The following is a 19,308-nucleotide window of genomic DNA, read 5'->3' on the forward strand; positions in this document are numbered from 1 at the left end:
TTACCGTAATTTTTCGAGACCTATATTTCTTCATAGGTTGCATAATTTAGATTGTAAATTTAGGTTTAATTTATTTTTTATGTAGGCCTACTAAGTCAAGTAAATGGAGACATGAATAAATCCATGATATAAATAACTAATTAATGATTGCCTTTTTAAAGGTTATTCTCAGTGCTCAACGTACCTTGAAAGCAATGTATTAATATACGAAGGGTACCGTATTTACGAACTATAATGATTTTCACCTTATTTTAATAATTTGTTAGATAATATTACATAATATTATTCTTGTCAATATATTGAGAAGAATCAAGTTAAAGAAGTCCAGCAGGACCCAGCAAGGATAGAATAGAATAGAATAGAATGACTGCCTTTATTTTTATACCTGGGAGGGCGAAGTTAGGGCGCAGTCGGCCCTCTCTTACACTTAACCCAATGCAATACAAAATTATAATTCAACAAGCAATACTCAGTAAAATAAAATAAAACAAAACGATATTAATTTGAAATTAAAAAAAAATAATAATAATAACTTAAGTGGAATAGTTGAATAAACTTGAAAGTAGAGCATTCTTAAAATGTAAAATAACAAAGATCTGTTGGGGAATAAATATAAAATTTATGACGGAATGATAGGATCGAAGAAGCAAAAAAGAGAAATATGGCTACAAACCTTATAAGCAAGATGAGAAAATAAGGAATTTAATAAATACTTCTAGCATGAAATTAATTTTGGGAGAAAAAGAAGAAGTCCAGAAGGTTTTTGGAATAGGTCCCAGCAAGGCTTCTAGTGGGATTTCAACTATAATAATACGGTATGCAAGTTAATACTGTACCTATACTCAATTTTTTCCGAACTCTTCAAAAATTGAATTCAAGTCGCTTATATTGCATTTATTGTATTATTATTTATGTAGCCTGGTAAGTTTTATTGGATACTCCATATCATATTAATTGATTGATTAGCTGCCTTTATTAAAAAACCTAGGAGGGCAAAGTTAGGGCGCAGCCGGCCCTCTCTTACACACTTGACCCTCAAGCTACTTATTGAATAATGAGTACGATCTGGGAGGACCTGATCCACTGCCCCTGGTGCACCGGGGCAGGCGAACCGCGTTCCATGAGAGCTTTTGACAGTTCATAAACCGGTCGCCATCTATTGTGGATCATTTTGAATTGATAGAACTATAGTTGGTTAAGGCCCTATCACACAAAAAACCGCTTAAATTTTAACCGTGATTAATTTCACAAGAAACGAGAACCAATCAGAGAAGGCTTTTTTTAAAAGACAGCTTTCTGATTAGTTTTCATGGAAGTAATCACGATTGAAATTTAACCGGATTTTGGGTAACCGGCACAAAGTCTACTAAAATAAAATAATTAAAAGAACGAGATGTTCAGTTTTCAAAGATATTTGAAATGAGCGCACGTTTTAAGCTGCGTACTGGCGAACGCACAGATTTGTGCGAGGCATTGTGCGTCCGTCAGTAGCAGACGACACGTCGTTTGACATCAGCCAGCTATAGTGAGGTCCACGTTATAATGACAGTATTTGATCAACTTTGGTTTTGCTATCCTTGTCTATCATTGGACAAAGCCGGTGGTACAATCCTTTTCTAGGTCCACAAAGATGCCAACTATGTTTTTGACAGTGTAGAAATATAATTAATTAATGAAGAGAATCGGCATCGCTATTCTTCTATCTTTATCCACTGCCATTATAACGTTGACCTCAATATAGCTGTGCTATGACTGATATATTTATTGAAAAAGACAAAGATAACTTTAGAAAGAAATTGGATCAACAGAGAGAGGGAGAGAGAGAGCGAGGCAAAATTACCAAGGTGAGAAATTTGTTTATATAAATAATTACCACAATATCAACTACACAAAAAGTGGAAAAAAATTCCATCAACACAATGCATCATTCAAGACTGCACTAGACTGCATGCCATCTGATTACCACAAAATTGTCATCAGAGCTGATAAGACACATGCCGGACAACAACCAAGACGTTTCAATGCCCCTACAATAAAATTGATGGAGTGTGTGTGAGTGCTTCCATTCAAACCAATAAGCAGGAAGCATTTGTATGCAAAATGCTGCATCGCGCCTCCTCAAGTGAGCATCCAGCAAAAGTTTGTCATGAGATGCATGACTATTTGGCAGTATGAAATTCACCAGGCCTGCTAGTATGATGATAAAGATACAGATATAAGAGAATTGAATGCAATATGCTATGAAGGAGTAGGCTTGTTTATGAGGTCAAGTATGAAAAAAGATTATTTTTTTCCATAAGAATGTAAAAATCTATTTTAATCATCTAGTTTGATTCAGCTGTTACTTCAAAAACATGATAGACTATAGTAGTTATATTCCTGCAATTGAGCAAACTGGAGCAACACTTTTTTTGCTGTGCAATACATCACATTACAAGAATAAAAACAAATTATATTACAGACAGTACACTATGGTGAGATAGCAAAAAGCAGTTTTTCAAATGAGGTAACACAATCACATTATAGCTTCCATGAGAATTTCAAATAATATTGATCAATAAATGAGCTTTCTGAATGGATTGAGCTATGTTAAATAGGATTCATAGAACGAAATGATTAAAAAATAATATTGAATATTATTCTTCCATCTTATTATTCATGTAATTTTATAAACACTGTACCTTTCTGTTATTCCATTATATGATTCATGTAATTCTATAAACACAGCAAAGATATTCAGTATCTGAGAGAATATTTTTGCTATTATTATAAATATCACTATTTGAGAATTGATAGCAATCATTATACAAACAAATCAAGGTTATCACATTAATCATTCAATAATAATCAATCATAACACATATCAATTTTGTCACCTTCATTCTTCAATACAAATACAAGATTAATTATTGGATTAGCTGGCTTATTCCAGCCAGGATTGGATTGGTGGTTTTGACTCACCCACATGCCTAGGCAAATAGCTTATTGACGGGTGAACGCACCGCCATAGCCGCATGCCTCGCCCGAGGCAAATGCTCGTGCGTACGTTGCTTTATATTAGCAAAAATTTCGTGGTGGGGGAAAGAATTTCAAACTCAGCTGATTGAGAAACTGACATTGCTAGTTCAAAGTCGTCAGCATTCAGCTCTATACTTGTCTGTTTCCAGCTTTCATATTTTTGAAAATTTTGTAAAATTTCCACAGTTTTAACAAATTATTTTTTTCACATTCATAAATAATTTAATTTAAATTATGGCTCGTGTTTTAGTTGGTGTTAAGCGCGTGATTGATTACGCCGTAAAGGTAAATGATTTTCATTTCTTTGAGTACCCAACTATTAAACATTTTATAACAAAATAATTTAGAATTTTTAAAAAATAGATGACTTTTAGGCCTAAGCTATAAAAAGTATGTATCTTGATTCAAGTTTGAGTCAATTTCAATAAATCAACAAAACAGATTGAACATCTTTGCTGATTTGCCTAATCTTTAAATATGTAGAATAGCTACTTATTATTTTCCATTCAATTTTTATTTTCTAACCATCAAAGTAACATTACTATTCACTTATAAATAATTTTAATTTATACGTTCAACATAGCCTAGAAATGAGAAAACGTTTTTCTTTACTGATTACCGTACAGTTGAATTAATTAAAAGGAAGCCTACATGAACTCAGCAAGGTTATAAACTTCCTATACTATAGGCTACATTGATTTATAAATTTTCAAATTGAAAACTTTGCATGAATGTGGAAGATAAAACTGCAAATTTATTTTTTGTTTTCTAACCTAAAAATTACAGGAAGTTCTGTAAATTAAAATTTGAAGAGTTATTGATGTTCGGTATATTGATAACAGCTGAACTTTAACCTCAATGTTACCTAATATCACTGACAAGTAGTATTGCAACACTACAGTTCAATTTTATAAAATTATTATGAGAGTTGAACTAATCTGAACTGTGTTGTATCTTAAAAAAATCAATAATAATGCGGAAGTTGAAAATTTCAAAAGTCTGAATTTCTTTCTTTTTAGATAATGTAAAATATTAAAAATTTCCCTGATATATTCACTAACATCTCCAGGAATTGATCTGAAATTATATTAAAAAAAATGTAAGTGTTGTTCATGTACCTTCATAATTGCCCCATTACAGTCATATTCTTTGTATATGATCATATAGTCTCGTAGATATTTGTCCAAACTTATTAATTTGTAGACTTAATTTTTTATTAGACCCGTTAACTTTTTTATATTTTTTTACTATATGAAATAAATATCAATAATCTGATTATAGATAACTTATATCTTTCTGTAGAATGGGAGTTTTATCTTGAACGGTCACATTATAAATATCAGGTAAAATCAACGGTTTTTGATGTAATAGGTAATACAGCTATTACCTTAGATCATAATATTTACTAACAAGTATTTGACAGTATAACACAGTATTTATTGGGTATTAAATCTTCTATAAAAGCAGTCAAAAAATGGATAACCATTCATAAAGCATTCTATTTACTGTTCAAATTCAGTTATAAATATTCGTTTGCTATCTTTTTATGTTATTAGACCAATCTAATAGCATAGATATTTCTAATATTTAACAAATCTATCCTTTCCATACTACGGACCGTTATCAAATCATTTGTAGGCTTAATTGATCATTATTATCAAGGATCAAGAATCCAAATATATTTTAGTGGTTCAATAAATGTATTAATAATTTATTTATTAGAAAAAAATTGGCATTGAATGTAAAGAGAACAAAACACGTTCAGCTGTGAATCTTATTCTATATTGTAGTTCGATGTTTTTTTTCAAAATGAATACTTGAAGTCGTTGCCAATGACTGGGGTCTCCAGATAGACAGTGTCAAAAAAAATTCGGCATATATTCCGGCATTAGAAGCCCGAATGCAAACTTTTAGGCTGTTTCAGACCGTCATAACAGTCTTTCTTTCGAAATTTTGCTCAAGCTACGTACGGCGGTCTGAAACGGGCTGCCAAGATATGACCAAGATATTCACAATAAGTGAATGTTCACACTAAGAGAGAGTATACCGTACATTTTTCAGCAACTATGCCATCCTATCATTTCTACTAACTTTATAACGTGAATTTCAGCATAGGATCATTTATATTACTGTTTAATGAGTTTAATTCAGGTGTAAACAACAGGCATTCGCCAAAACTGCTTTCAACCTTGATTTAAAATTTCAGAGGCTACGTAGAGTTTATGATTTGATGTATATATTGAGTGTATACACTTCAGTATTTGTTTTAATTTTTACTAGTCTATTCTCTCTTACCCAATTCATCATTTATTAATTTTTATATCAATATTGCTACTTATTTTTCATTATTTATTGATATCGATGTGGGATTATAGTTTATTATAGCCTACCATGTAATTTATCATTACTAGAAAGTTTTTTAAGAAAATAAATGTATCTATTATCTTTAAATTAAATTTCTCACCCATTCTTCATTCTTTCTTGGTAGGCTATCTGTGAAGATTGATATTTGATATTTTTGCGCGTATTATCTTATAATTTTCGGAGAAAATAAATGTATTAATTGTTTTCAGATTCGTGTGAAACCGGACAAAACCGGAGTGGTGACAGATGGTGTGAAGCATTCCATGAATCCATTCGACGAAATCGCCGTAGAAGAGGCGGTTCGCATGAAAGAGAAAAAGCTGGCCAGCGAAGTTATTGCCGTCTCTTGTGGTCCCGCACAAGCTCAGGTAATTTCTGTTGCCATTGGTTCGATGGCAATCTCCCATGTTATTTCTAAGAAATACTGACTGTTCCAAGTGTATCTTCATCAAAATTAAGTAGGATAATTACATTTTGATTGATAATGCATAATTTTTTCTTGAAGTGATACACGAATACCCTGGTTTAAAATGAATGTGTGCTTGTCAGAAAAAGAATACCATTGGTTCTCCTGGCAGTGTTCACACATTGAACGACTGTATATTTACTATATTTAACTATAAGAACTGGTAATACGGTATCCTTTTTTCCAACTTATATTCATTGGTAAGCTTAGCTAATTTAAAAAGCTTTTAAGCTATTCTCTGGAATGCTATAGTAACTAATGATAAAACAAATGAATTGTTTTTTGAATCGTTTAATGATAATTATTATAATTTTATTTGCACATTGTGCTGAATGCTGACAGTCGTAATTTTTTATAGATGAAAATAATAGAGTAATAATACATTAGTGAAAGCTGAAAGAATAACCTTGATTTGGGACTGTGTCTATCGTCTACCTGAATTCAGGAGAAAAAATAGCACAAGGTTTGCCTTATTATTTCTCTTCTAATGTTATTCACATTTTTGTACAAATGTACATAATTATATTAAATATTTTTGGACAAAAAATTGTGATGTGGTAAAGTAGCAAAAAGTGACTTATTTTTCTATTCAATTATTAAGAAACTCACAACTTCCAGAAAAGTAGGTATCACAGGTTCAAGTACAAAACGGTTCCAGTTCTAGTTTATACAACAGTCCTAATAATACTTAATTCGAACTCATAATCTAAATTTGTGGAAATAATATTTAAGGGTTCGCCTGTTTTTTTTCCTCCCAATATAATTTTAATCATAATTAATTGTGTAATAATTCATAAATAGAATGGATAGTTGATAAAGGATAGTGATGATAGTTATAAAATCAAGTTTTAGCAGGCATATTATATTATATTCTGTAAAAAAAAATATTATTTACTGTCTCAAACTTGAAATACATCACAATATGATAATATAGAACAACAGGCGTTCAACCAAAAACATGTCTAGCTTTATTATAAGTATTTTTCAAATTTCTTCAAATCCTGCAAAAGATATTATAAGTTTTACTTTAATCTTTAGAAAATTGCTTTAAATTAATCGTCCAATGAGTGTATAATGCTTCTGTATTGTCACTGACCACTGGCAACTATTCAATCAATTGGCAACAGTTGAATATTGGCAATAATTTTCCCTGGCATCTTTTTTCATCATTGGCTCTTTACTAATACATCACGCAAATTTAAACTTGTAACTAATGTAGCTTGTCTTTTGAGTTGAGATTACAATGTATTCTAAATAAAATGGGTCTCAATAGATTATTGGATATTATAAATAGAGTATTATAATCTATAATGTTGTTAGAGTTTCTAACATGTTGATAAATGAGGATTCCCGATTATAAAATTACCAAAAATTTAGTAAAATATATGTAGCTTCAATTGCCAGTGGGTATGGTTTCAAAATTTTCTAATAACATTTATACATACTGTGGTTGAATAGTAACTACCAAACAATAGGTTTAATGATAATTGTATGAAATGTTAATATTTTTCCAAAAGAATGTTGAAAATTTCAACCAAAAAAAAAAAATTGAAAATGTTGAAAATTTCAACCAAAGTAGTCATCAACCCCGGGCTAGAGAACTAGCTTTTAATGGCGCTGATATCTGTCAGCTCCTGTATGAAAAGCTGTGGGTAGTAATCCAGCTGATAGCTGATTTGTGATTTGTAACGAAGAATAATTAGTAAAAAGTTATTTGTTATGTACATTAAATATTATCCTGTTACATACTCAAAAAAAACTAAGATTTAAGTAAATATCTTTGAACTCCATCTGTATAACAACAGTTCAAAGAATATGAGTTGAAAATTTGGTGTTGATTGATGAAAGGTAGGTGGTTATCATCAAACATACAATCGGACTCGAGCCTCAAGTCAAAAGTAAGAACTCGCTGCGCTTGTTCAATTAATATTGTTTCAAAAAGAATGTTGAAAATGACACCCGGTAGCACAAACGTTCATTAATCCCGATTAATTGAATTGATTGAAATGAAAATGAGTTTGGGTTCGAATCACACTAGGCATGCACGTTTTATCATCTCATCACCCACGCACTTTCTATTGGCCGCGCACAAGCTAAAAGCTAATGTGAGCATCATCCGCAATAAAAAAACACGAGAACCAATCAGAGAAGCTCAAAAGTCTATTAACTTTTAATCCCCATTAAATGCTACGAGAACTAATCAGAGAAGCTATATTTTCAGAAAAACCTTTTCTTATTCTATCTCCTGATATATTCAACAGGCTTTTTATTGTGCAATAATATTGCAATATAGATATTGCACAAGCTTATTCGTGAAAGTGTTACTAAAAGTAATTTTAACTGTTTTAAACAAAGTAGATGTACTATTTGGAATAATACGAATAAATTTATATTCCAATAAAATAGTTTTAAAATTTGTTTATGTAAAAATTTGATAGTATTAGATGATGTAAGAATTGAATCTCAAAATATAATAATATTATTGAATGTTCAGGAAACCCTTCGCACAGCCCTGGCGATGGGTGTTGATAGGGGAATACACGTTGAAGTGTCAGGCCCCGAATATGAGACACTGCAGCCAATACATGTCTCCAAAATACTCTCAAAGTTGGCGCAGGATGAGAAGGCAGACATTGTTATTCTAGGAAAACAGGTAAAATCAATTGTATTCATTCATTCATACGTCCAATTATTCAAAAAAATATATATATAAGTTATATATAAATAATAGGTTAATCTTTTATTTTTTCCCAATAAACTACTTGTTTCGACTGATTACGCCATTTTTCAAATAAAATCAAATTTAATTTCCAATGTATTTATTATTTTTAAATTTCATTCGGAGACCAATTGTATCATCTCCAGCTGTAATTAAATTATCACTTAAAATCATCAGCAGTCCTTGAAAACAGGAAAATTTAATGCTTCTCATTCAACCAATGCTGACAGTTCAATGTGAATCTCACTATAATAACAACTACAATAATTACTTTATATAGTAAAACTGTTGTTAACGTCTAGAACAACTTTAATCACTAGACTTGATTGAACTTGTCTTGCTCTGATTTGTAGGCCTATTGTTTGACGTCAGATACAAACTGATCTCGTTGCATTGCTGTACTACATTAACATTCACTTCAAACTGTAAGCATACTGATTGAATGGGAAGTATTGGTGCTATAGATAAGGAATGCTGACAGTTTGAATTGAATCTCCCTTTAGCGTTCTGGCAATCGTCCAAATAATCTGCAGCTCATTGAAAGCATTTCAATTTGATTGAAGACATTATATTTCTCTCGAGGGTTTCTTATATCTTCTTGTTGGATTTAAATGAAATAGAATTCCTCTTATAAATTATTCCTCTTCATAAATTATAACGTGTATACATATATTTATTTATTTATAAAATATGATAATTTCCACTGAGTCTAACAAGACTCATAGTGGTACAAAACAAAACAGCACTGTACATGAATAAACTGTTATTAAACTAGTTAATCCAATTGTATCAATTGTTGACCGAGCGGAGTGAGGTCTAAGATTCAAGACGACGGTTTGGAATTTCTCTTAATGTTTGAATGTTTATTATGTATGAAATTTGACAGGTATGTTCCTTTTTAAATTGCGCGTCGTCGTATTACGCCAATATTAGAGTAAAAATCAGACTAAAGAATATTATTAATCATAAATCAGCTGTCGAGTTGGTTATAAATTGCATGCCATGACGCATGCAATTCAATGTCTCTATGAAACTTGGTAAAAAATCAGCTGCTGTGTAGACTATAAATTGCATGCCTCATTGAATGAAATTTTTATGCACTATTAAAACTAGTTTAGTTCTGTGAACAGTAGACCTCAGTTACATTGCCCTGTTGTTATGTTTTATCAAAAATTAATAAATAATTTATCAATTTAAAATATCTAGAAAAAATCCTAAATAAACATAGAGCTTTCTGTCCTATCGTACCGTGACGTGTCGTCCCAGAATGTGAGTGTGAGCGCTGTTATCAGGTATCAATGGCTGCAACTGTCTACAACGTTGATGGAAAGATACATTTTCAAGATGTTCGATGTTTTTGAACGGGTAGTATTATAGTCCACTAGACAGCTGATTTATGATGAATAATTCTATAGTCTGAATTTTACGGTAACATTGGCGTATGAAGGAGGCTCCTTTTTCCTTTTATATTATCCTTGAAATGCAAAATTTCCAAAAACCTTGTATATACATCGACGCGTAATTTAAAAAGGAACATACCTACATACATATCAAATTTCATGAAAATCTATTACCGCGTTTCGCCGTAAATGCGCAACATAATATTATAAACATTTAAACATTAAGAGAAATGCCAAACCGTCGACTTGAATCTTAGACCTCACTTCGCTCGGTCAATGAACTATTGATTGCATGCAATAACGCATGCAATTAATAACTAAAATAACATAGTATTGTCTCTCGAACTTTCTCTGCTTTGAACTCTGGCTGTCCTGTTGCCAGTAAGTCTTGAAGGAGATTAACTTTTGATGTTAGCATTTTTGATACACAAACCTCAACAGCCATTAGCCGTTTTCACACCGATATCTCGCTGACACGACATACAGACAGGATTTACTCTGACGGATAGTATAAGAGGAGGCTGCGGTTTATAACTGCGAGAGGTCTACTGTTCACAGAACTACTAGTTAGGATTATTGTACATTGAATCCTATCATATTAAGCGAGCAATTTTTGTATATATCTGGTTATTTTTATATCTGGCTATTTTTATATCTGGTTATTTATGTTTTACGGATCTCGAAAACTGCTCTAGCGATTTTTACAAAATTTGGAACATAGTAGGTTTATGATATAAAGATTCGATTGCACTAGGTCTCATTCTTTGGAAAACTCGCTGAACGGCATTAAAAGGATAATTCATCCTTGGAAAACAGATGATAATTTCGTCGTCTCTCGATAACAGAAGATGCGTGTGCCTGTGTGGGAGAGAGACAGAATTATTTCCAGCTGTGTAATCATAATCAATCAGCGAGAAATTTTATCCAGCTAGACAATTTTTAATCGATTTGATCAACATAATCTGATTTGTTGACATAACATGCTAATCCTCCTAATTATAATTATTTTCAAAGTTGATCATTATTTGACCATTTCAAGTGATTAGTGAGTGTTATTTTTTTATTCAATTTGGTTTGTAATAATCGAAATTATTTGTTTTAATATAATATAATCTAAATTATTTGTTTTAATATAATATAATCTAAAAATTTGTTTTCAAATGTTTGAACAGAAAATTGAACCTGAATTCAAGTTCCGGAACATAACCTACTTTTTGGACTATTTATAGTGTATAAATCAAAATTCGAGAAAAAACAGTTTTGGCCTGTCAGTACTTCCCCAATCATTTTAAAGAATTGTGTTCGGTTTATCAAAAGTCAATAAATAAATAACGAGCAAAGCTCGGTGCCCCGATATTTAATGTAAACTATACATTAATTGTTAGAGTTAATGTAAACTATACTATATTTTACAGAATCATTGGAGAAGGTTCCTCACATGGGCGGTTGTCTGTGAATTATTCATACATTTTTTTCTAGTGCATTAACTGAAATTTCGCATTTTATTTATGCATGTAACAGTGAAAAATTGTCAACAGTCATAGAAAGCTGCCACAATACAAACACAGCAACTTCAACTATATAATTATAACTCAATTCTAAACTAAAGCGTTTTGTATGACTAGTAATTGAAATTAATATGTAAGAGTATAATTGAACTGTTCATAAAAAAAAAACTATTGTGAGGTTCTCTTTTAGACTGACAGCGTTATAATTTTATCAAACGAAAATCCAAATCTGAACAAATGAAAAACAAACACTATACATATTTGACAATATTATAAGAAGTATCGACAGTTTAAAGTGAATCTCACTATAATTTATCCCCCAATATTGTTTTACTTATGATTAAAATTATAATTAGTTGTATTATTATAACTATTCATTTTTACAACTTATAGATCACATGAGAAACGAAAATATATCTTTCCTGTCTTCATTGAATGTGAAAGTATGTTATTTTTGTGATGATTTACTCCTATAAATTTAATAATTGAATGTTTTCATTTTGTAGGCAATTGATGATGATTCCAACCAAACGGCTCAAATGACAGCTGCTTTATTGGACTGGCCTCAGGGAGTTTTTGCATCAAAGGTAAGTTGTTCTTATTTATTGTGCTTCGATTTTAAACCAATTGTGAATTTTAAATTAATTAATATTGAAATAAACTTTTGAGTGTTCTCGATATGAACGTGGTAATCTGCATGCTGGACCTCAGTGAGTTTTACTTCAGTATTGTTCAAATTGAATGTGTTTGTGCTATAATGTAATTGAACAGTGTTGTCAAAGAAGCTGAAGAATTGTTCCGTAATGAACAAACACAATTTTATGTCTATTCTATAATCCTATTATATTAAGCGAGCAATCTCTGTATTTATATATCTGGTTATTTTTTTATCTGGCTATTTTTATATCTGGTTATTTTTATATCTGGTTATTATGTTTAACGGATCTCGAAAACGGCTCTAACGTTTTTCACGAAATTTGGAACATAGTAGGTTTATGATATAAAGATTCGATTGCATTAGGTCTCATCCTTGAGAAAACTCGCTGAACGACATTAAAAGGATAATTCATCCTTGGCTGAAACAGCTGTGGATAGTAAAAAAGTGAGTATGTGAAAAATCAAAATATCGCATCCACAAAATTCATAAGATGACGTACAGCCAGCTGTGAAATATAAACACGATCATTTTAGAGAATTGTGTTTTGTTTAACAATAAATAAAAATAACGAGCAAAGCTCGGTGCCCCGATATTTCTATTGAAATGTAGAACTTTTAACATTCATTTTAGTAGAACTGTCAGCATTTGTGTTTTTATTTTCTTTGTGTTATTTATGAGGAATGCTTACATTTTCAAGTGTATCTCTCTATGGGCGGAAAATGTCGACTCTCTCATACTTTTCGCGTAATCCGTCACTTTTGCGCCCTTCATACAGGGACAATAGTGGTCTCCATTTGGACTGGCCATTTTTGGAGTCTACTAAGATTCCGTCTATTGTCCCTGTAAGATGCTGCTGATGTATATTTGTGATGATGTTTTGTGGTGGATGCCACTTGCCCCTGTATGCAGTGCTGGAGACTTTTGGCTGGAGCAGACCGCAGCCGCAGTGCATAAATGCCACCTATCAATCACAGTAATGCCTCTTGACAAAACAGTTAGCCTATCCTTTTCCAACTCCGCACCGTTGTCAAATTGCTTGTTGACTTATAGACGACATAAGAATATGAACTCTTGTCATATTTAAATCTGTATAACTCTTGAAATATACAGGGTGATTCTTAATTATGGTAAAATAATTTAATACGTGATAGTAGAGGTAAAAATAAGAAAAAAGTTCTTATAAGCATATATCCATAAACGCTTCATTAGCGAGCTATACAGGGTGAAAGATTTCGCCCGAAATTCAGTTCCTCTGGTGAAATACACCAATACTGAATAGTTTGGGGACTAGTTTTTGATAAACTTATGCTGGATTAATATGGAAAAATATCTGAAAAATTGAATAAAACTAGTCTGGAAGCTGTAGTGTGAGTAGTTTTTGAGAAAAAAGTTGAAATATGCAAAAACTAAGTAGAAAAACACAGTCTTCTACGTTTGATGCCCAATAACTTTCTTTAATGACCAGTAAACAAATAATTTTTTGCAATAAAAATTGTAGAGAATTTAATTCTGAAAAGAATTATGTTAGTTGTGTAAACTAAATTTAAATAAAAGTTGAATAAAATGTATTCTTATGTAGTACATTACACCACGAAATTTTGCTGTTTTATGAGGAGAGAACTAATAACTCATAGGTTGTAGCTGATTGCAAATAAAATATTCGGTTTTTTATGAAAAGTTTATTTTTATATGAAAGTAACATATTATCTAAATGACATTAAACTTATACCAAAAGACTGAAGATGATGTTCAAAGTGACCTCCTTTGTTCTGAATGCATATGTTCAGACGTCTTCTCATCGATTTTCGGACCCGTTAAAATACTCCAGGAGACTGCTTTATCATTTCTATTCCGTTCAAAATCCTTAATCGGAGTTCTTCAATGGTATCAATAGGAGTATTGTATAATAAGGTTTTCAAGTGTCCCCAAAGATAAAAATCCAAAGGATTTAGGTCTGGTGAACTAGCTGGGCTTGGTACTGGCCCACCTCGGCCTATCCATTGATTTGGAAAGCTGTAATTCAAGTGTTCACAAACAGCAACACTGAAGCGTGCTGGAGCTCCATCATGCATGATTCTCACAAAAGCAAAGTGAAATGGTTACAAATAACTGGTTAATAGATTAAACAAAAAACACAGCGCAGTTACAGTAGGCCTAACTTACAGTTTGTTGTTTTGTTCAACAATGAGCTACGATATTTCTGAAAATAATTTTCAGCTGGAGATTTCTTTTAAAAAATTTTTATTTAAAACAAAATGAATCAGCTGTTCTTTAAATCCATGTTTTATTTGTAATCAGCTACAACCTATGAATTATTAGTTCTCTCCTCATAAAACAGCAAATTTTCGTGGTGTAATGTACTACATAAGAATACATTTTATTTAAATTTAGTTTACACAACTTACATAATTCTTTTCAGAATTGAATTCTCTACAATTCTTATTGCAAAAAATTATTTGTTTACTGGTCATTGAAGAAAGTTATTGGGCATCAAACGTAGAAGTCTGTGTTTTTCTACTTAGATTTTTTGCATATTTCAACTTTTTTCTCAAAAACTACTCACACTACAGCTTCCAGACTAGTTTTATTCAATTTTTCAGATATTTTTCCATATTAATCCAGCTCAAGTTTATCAAAAATTAGTCCCCAAACTATTCAGTATGGGTGTATTTCACCAGAGGAACTGAATTCCGGGCGAAATCTTTCACTCTGTATAGCTGATCGCTAATGAAGCGTTTATGTATATATTTATTTATTTATTTATTCATTTATTTATTCATGGAGACAACAGGTAAAAAACCCATTTTGCCTCCTCCACACTATACAATAATTTCCAGCATAATACAATTTTCAATAAAAAGAAGATAGAAAATATGAGAAAATAATAAATTATAAAAATAGCTAATTATAAAATTAAGAGAATGAAATAAGACGAAAAATAGAAGAAATATACAGTCGTATATAGAATAATAAAAATACATTAACTGAATTCAATAAGAAAAAATGCACACATACTTCAGTAAACTATAATCATTACTAGTATATAGACAAGAGGAAAAGTGTCTGTGTTATGTACTACCACTAGCCTTTATGAGGATAATTGAATAAAAGAAATGCAAGCGCAAATCACGAAATGATGGACCACATACTACAAGACCAAATCATATGAAATCCTTCGGAATTTGGAGAGGGAGAACCAGAAGATGTCCAAGTGCTCTGAATAAGTATTGAAAATTCTTTGAGCTCTACTTAAAGGAAAGTTATAATGTCTTACCGTTCTGGAGCGAGAAATATGAAATGAAAATCCAGAACGTCGTGCAATGGTATTTATATATATGTTAATTTTAGAAAGCAGGTAGGAAGAATCAATTTTATTATTTAACAGATTGTACAGAAAAACAAGTAATTTAACATCACGTCTTACTTTCAGTGATTTAATATTGAACATACTTCTGAGGGAGTTGGTTGGGTAATCGAAGGGACAGAAAACCCTGTGCTTTTTATAATACATGCATCTCAAAAATTTGTTTTGCAAGCGTTCTAGAATGTGAATCTGTTCATTATGATAAGGATTCCATACTTCGCATGCATACTCTAATAGACTCCTTACAATTGATTTGTATAAGAGTAGCAGAGGTACCACATCAGTGAAGGGCGAGCACGTCCTCAAAATGAAACCCATCTGTTGGTTGGCTCTGTTAACTATAATATATGTTTATAAGAACTTTTTTTCTTATTTTTACCTCTACTATCACGTATTAAATTATTTTACCATAATTAAGAATCACCCTGTATATAATCTCATGAAAATTCATTATTAAATCATAAAAATATACATTCTCTTGAAGAATAATATAATATATTATAATATGTTATAATATATTGAGATATAATTGATTATTATTAACAAGAATCAACAATATTATTAGATCAGATATGTTATCTCGGGATGGCGTGAATCAAAGCTATCTACTATAAAAGGTAAAGTGACAACAACGTCTTCCTATCATTTCCACTGACCTTATAACATGAATCTTACTGAATTCTCCGATCTTAATATTCCGAATTTATTTCTAAATTTCCCCAATAATCTAATCATTACAGTATTCTACTCGAATTCTCAGTTTTCACTCGGTTGATTGCATTTACTCGTAACTCAAATAACTCTGTGAACTTGTTTCAAATATTTGTGTTGTTTTGTAAATAGGTAGAGAAGGGAGCATCCGACCTGACTGTCACGAGGGAAATTGACGGAGGTCTGGAAACAATCAAAATCAAATTGCCGGCTGTGCTGAGTGCTGATCTGCGACTCAACGAGCCCCGATACGCCACTCTGCCCAATATTATGGCAAGTTGCTCATTGCTGTCATTATACAGTATTCAAACATCTTGCAATTATTTTTACATTATTCAATGTTTTTCATCAAGTCCGGTCCACACGTACAGCTTAAATGCTAGGTCTCACTTAGCTCGATAGAGACATGATTAAGCGGGGTACGATTAACAAGGGTGCTCTTGAATTATCGATAGTAACAATCGCCGTAGAATCATACGTAGAAACATACGTTCCAGTGCACTAGCGTACCTTGTTTGACCATGTTCAAATGTTTTAACCGAGCTTGGTGAAATCGGATAGTAGAGTTTTATCAAATCTGGTATGATCATGCAAGACTTACGATAAGTTTGTACGTGTGGACTGGGTTGAACACAGTGTTTTATTCTTTAGGCACGATGATTAGACCAAGGCTCTGGGCCCCATTACATAGTATTATGTTAGGTTATTGGTATTTTACCAACTTTCATCATAGACTTAATAATAAATTATAGCCGTGTTATGTGATGGCAACACCTGTCATGCAGCGTTCCGATTCGATCACGGATGACAACGGCTAAGATTGCTCTATGTCACACATGTCCACCTCCCCTCCACCCCACAAAAATGTCGCACATAAGTTGGATCAGAAAGATGCATGACAGGTTTGGCCCAGACTTTATCCAAGAACATTGAAGGCGGAAGCATAACACGACCTTTTTGCCAGGTAATCAAGTATACTATAGTAAGATTCTCTTTTATCAGTATCGGTTGAATAGGAGTGTTGGTTTTATTCATGAGAAATAATGGAAGTATGATTGAATGACAGTGTAGAAAGGTTTTGAATGGTTGCTATGCAACAAAATCGTGCTAAGCTACGCTTTGGTCCAAATATAGTATATAAAAATACGGCGCATTGTTTCTCTCATTGTCTTTTAATAGTATTTTTATACAAGCAGGTAACCCGTGATCAGCATGGGTCTAATTAAAAACTTGACCTACTGACATCTTGAAGAATTTAAAATAGTCATATAACCATCCTCGGTAAATTAAGAATCTACATGAATATGCAAATTTTCAAGTTAATCAGTTCAGTAGCTCAGACGTAATGATGCGTCATTCGTGAATTTCCTATCCCGTAAGTGTATAAGCAAATTCTTTCCTGTATAATATTATAGATTATGATTTGTGGCTTTGTTAGTGAATTAATTTACTGCATTTTTATTATAGAATAAATTTGATATTGGTTTGCAGAAAGCTAAGAAGAAACCGATCAAGAAGGTGAGTCCGAAGGACTTGGGCGTGGACACAGCGGCCAGAATAGAAGTGGTGAGTGTGGAGGATCCACCAACGAGGCAGGCTGGAGTCATCGTGCCAGACGTCGACACGCTCATTGCCAAACTCAAGGAGAGCGGCCATGTTTGATGAGCTGAACAGCAGCTGGGGGCCACACTGGTTAGGGTCAACACTCAGCCCATTATGTAGACATTGAAATTGTAATGAATAACAACTGGAGGTGACACTTTTGTTAACAATTGAGACCATTGTGTAAAATTGAAATTGTAACTAAGGTAGCAGGGATTGAGTGAGAGTCGTTTTTCCTAGTTTCTCAAAAATGTTTCTAATATACAATCACAGTTGTCCTCAACTTATTACAGTGAGATTCACTTATAAACTGTCAGTGTTGGTGTAGGTGCTGCAAAACATCGTTAGATTGGCGATAGATTCGGCATATATTTATTTAAAAACCCGTTGAATGAAGATTTGATGGGTCGCTGCTGTCCCAATCAGTGCTACCTCCAGTTGTTTGTTATTGAGCTCAGTGGTTACTAGAATCAGTACAGTGGACCTGGGACTAAATACAGTATCTCGACTAGTTACAGTTTCGGTGCTATCTCTGCATGTTAGAACAAGGGATAATGAACTACTGTTATTTATTTCAAACATTTTTCTGTTTTTAAAATATTATTTTATTAATTCTTTTTTAATGTAAAACAATTCAATTTTTGAAGACTGTAGATTTTTTGTCAAATATATTCGTTGTGAATTTGGTTACAGAAGCTATTCTATTTAAATTTAAAACCATCTTATCTGTATTATAATATATCATGTATAGTATTTCATTTTTTTCCAAATAATTAACACCTGAATGATACAATGAGATCTCTTAAAGAGATTGAGTCGATTTTATTTCAACAACAGTTGGCTTATTGAAATATTTTTCAATGATTGTAGGTGGTTGAGTTAAATAATACTCCTATTAAATAATAATATAACATATTTTCTAAACTATTGATTAGATTAGAGAAATTGATATGCAGCTTTTTGGTTGAAGGCAATTTGATGGTGTAAATATGTAGTTTTCAAGAAATAAATAATTGAAAAGTGCCGGTGGTAGAGATTGTCATGAAATTAGTCAAATTCCATTATGTGAAATGTCATAGTCTTCTATGTGTGTTCAAATTATAAATTCCATAAACTAATGTACTGCTTGTGAGAATCAATGTTGTTCAAATTGTTTTTTATCAGAAATAATATTTTATGATACGAACATGTCTTTCTATGATATTTGTTTTCCTTGATGGTTTCACACGTAAAATCACGTCTACTCAAACAACTGTGATTGCTGATATTGCAAATTTAGATTTTATCTTTTTAACAAGTTTTACCATAAATATAATACCGTAAGTTCAGCCATTCACATAACTGTACACCAAAGATGTAGTTTATATGTTCAGCTATTCCTTTTCAGTATACCTATACTGGCAAGAGCCCCAAGTTACATTTTTTCTAAATACAGTAATAATAATAATATTCGTATGGCATTTATTGGTGGGGAGCGGGAGTTGCTGATGAAAGTTCT

The 19,308-nt window shown here is 31.9% G+C and overlaps 1 protein-coding gene across 2 annotated transcripts; it reads left to right on the forward strand.

Annotated features, from left to right (window-relative positions):
* Positions 1-3,078: 3,078 nt before the first annotated feature.
* On the forward strand, positions 3,079-18,996 carry LOC111044379 (electron transfer flavoprotein subunit beta). 2 transcript variants are annotated; one of them, XM_022329506.2, is made up of 6 exons: positions 3,079-3,303; positions 5,592-5,750; positions 8,343-8,501; positions 11,982-12,062; positions 16,341-16,481; positions 17,700-18,996. In XM_022329506.2, exons 1-6 carry the CDS (start codon positions 3,253-3,255, stop codon positions 17,868-17,870), a joined length of 762 nt encoding a protein of 253 aa, XP_022185198.1. In that variant the 5' UTR covers positions 3,079-3,252; the 3' UTR covers positions 17,871-18,996. The 2 variants fall into 2 exon arrangements, with proteins under 2 accessions (XP_022185198.1, XP_039281784.1); XM_039425850.1 differs by lacking the exon at positions 3,079-3,303 and adding an exon at positions 3,907-4,117.
* Positions 18,997-19,308: the final 312 nt, after the last annotated feature.

This window comes from Nilaparvata lugens, chromosome 4 (genome assembly GCF_014356525.2).
Source record: "Nilaparvata lugens isolate BPH chromosome 4, ASM1435652v1, whole genome shotgun sequence".
NCBI lineage: Eukaryota > Metazoa > Arthropoda > Insecta > Hemiptera > Delphacidae > Nilaparvata > Nilaparvata lugens.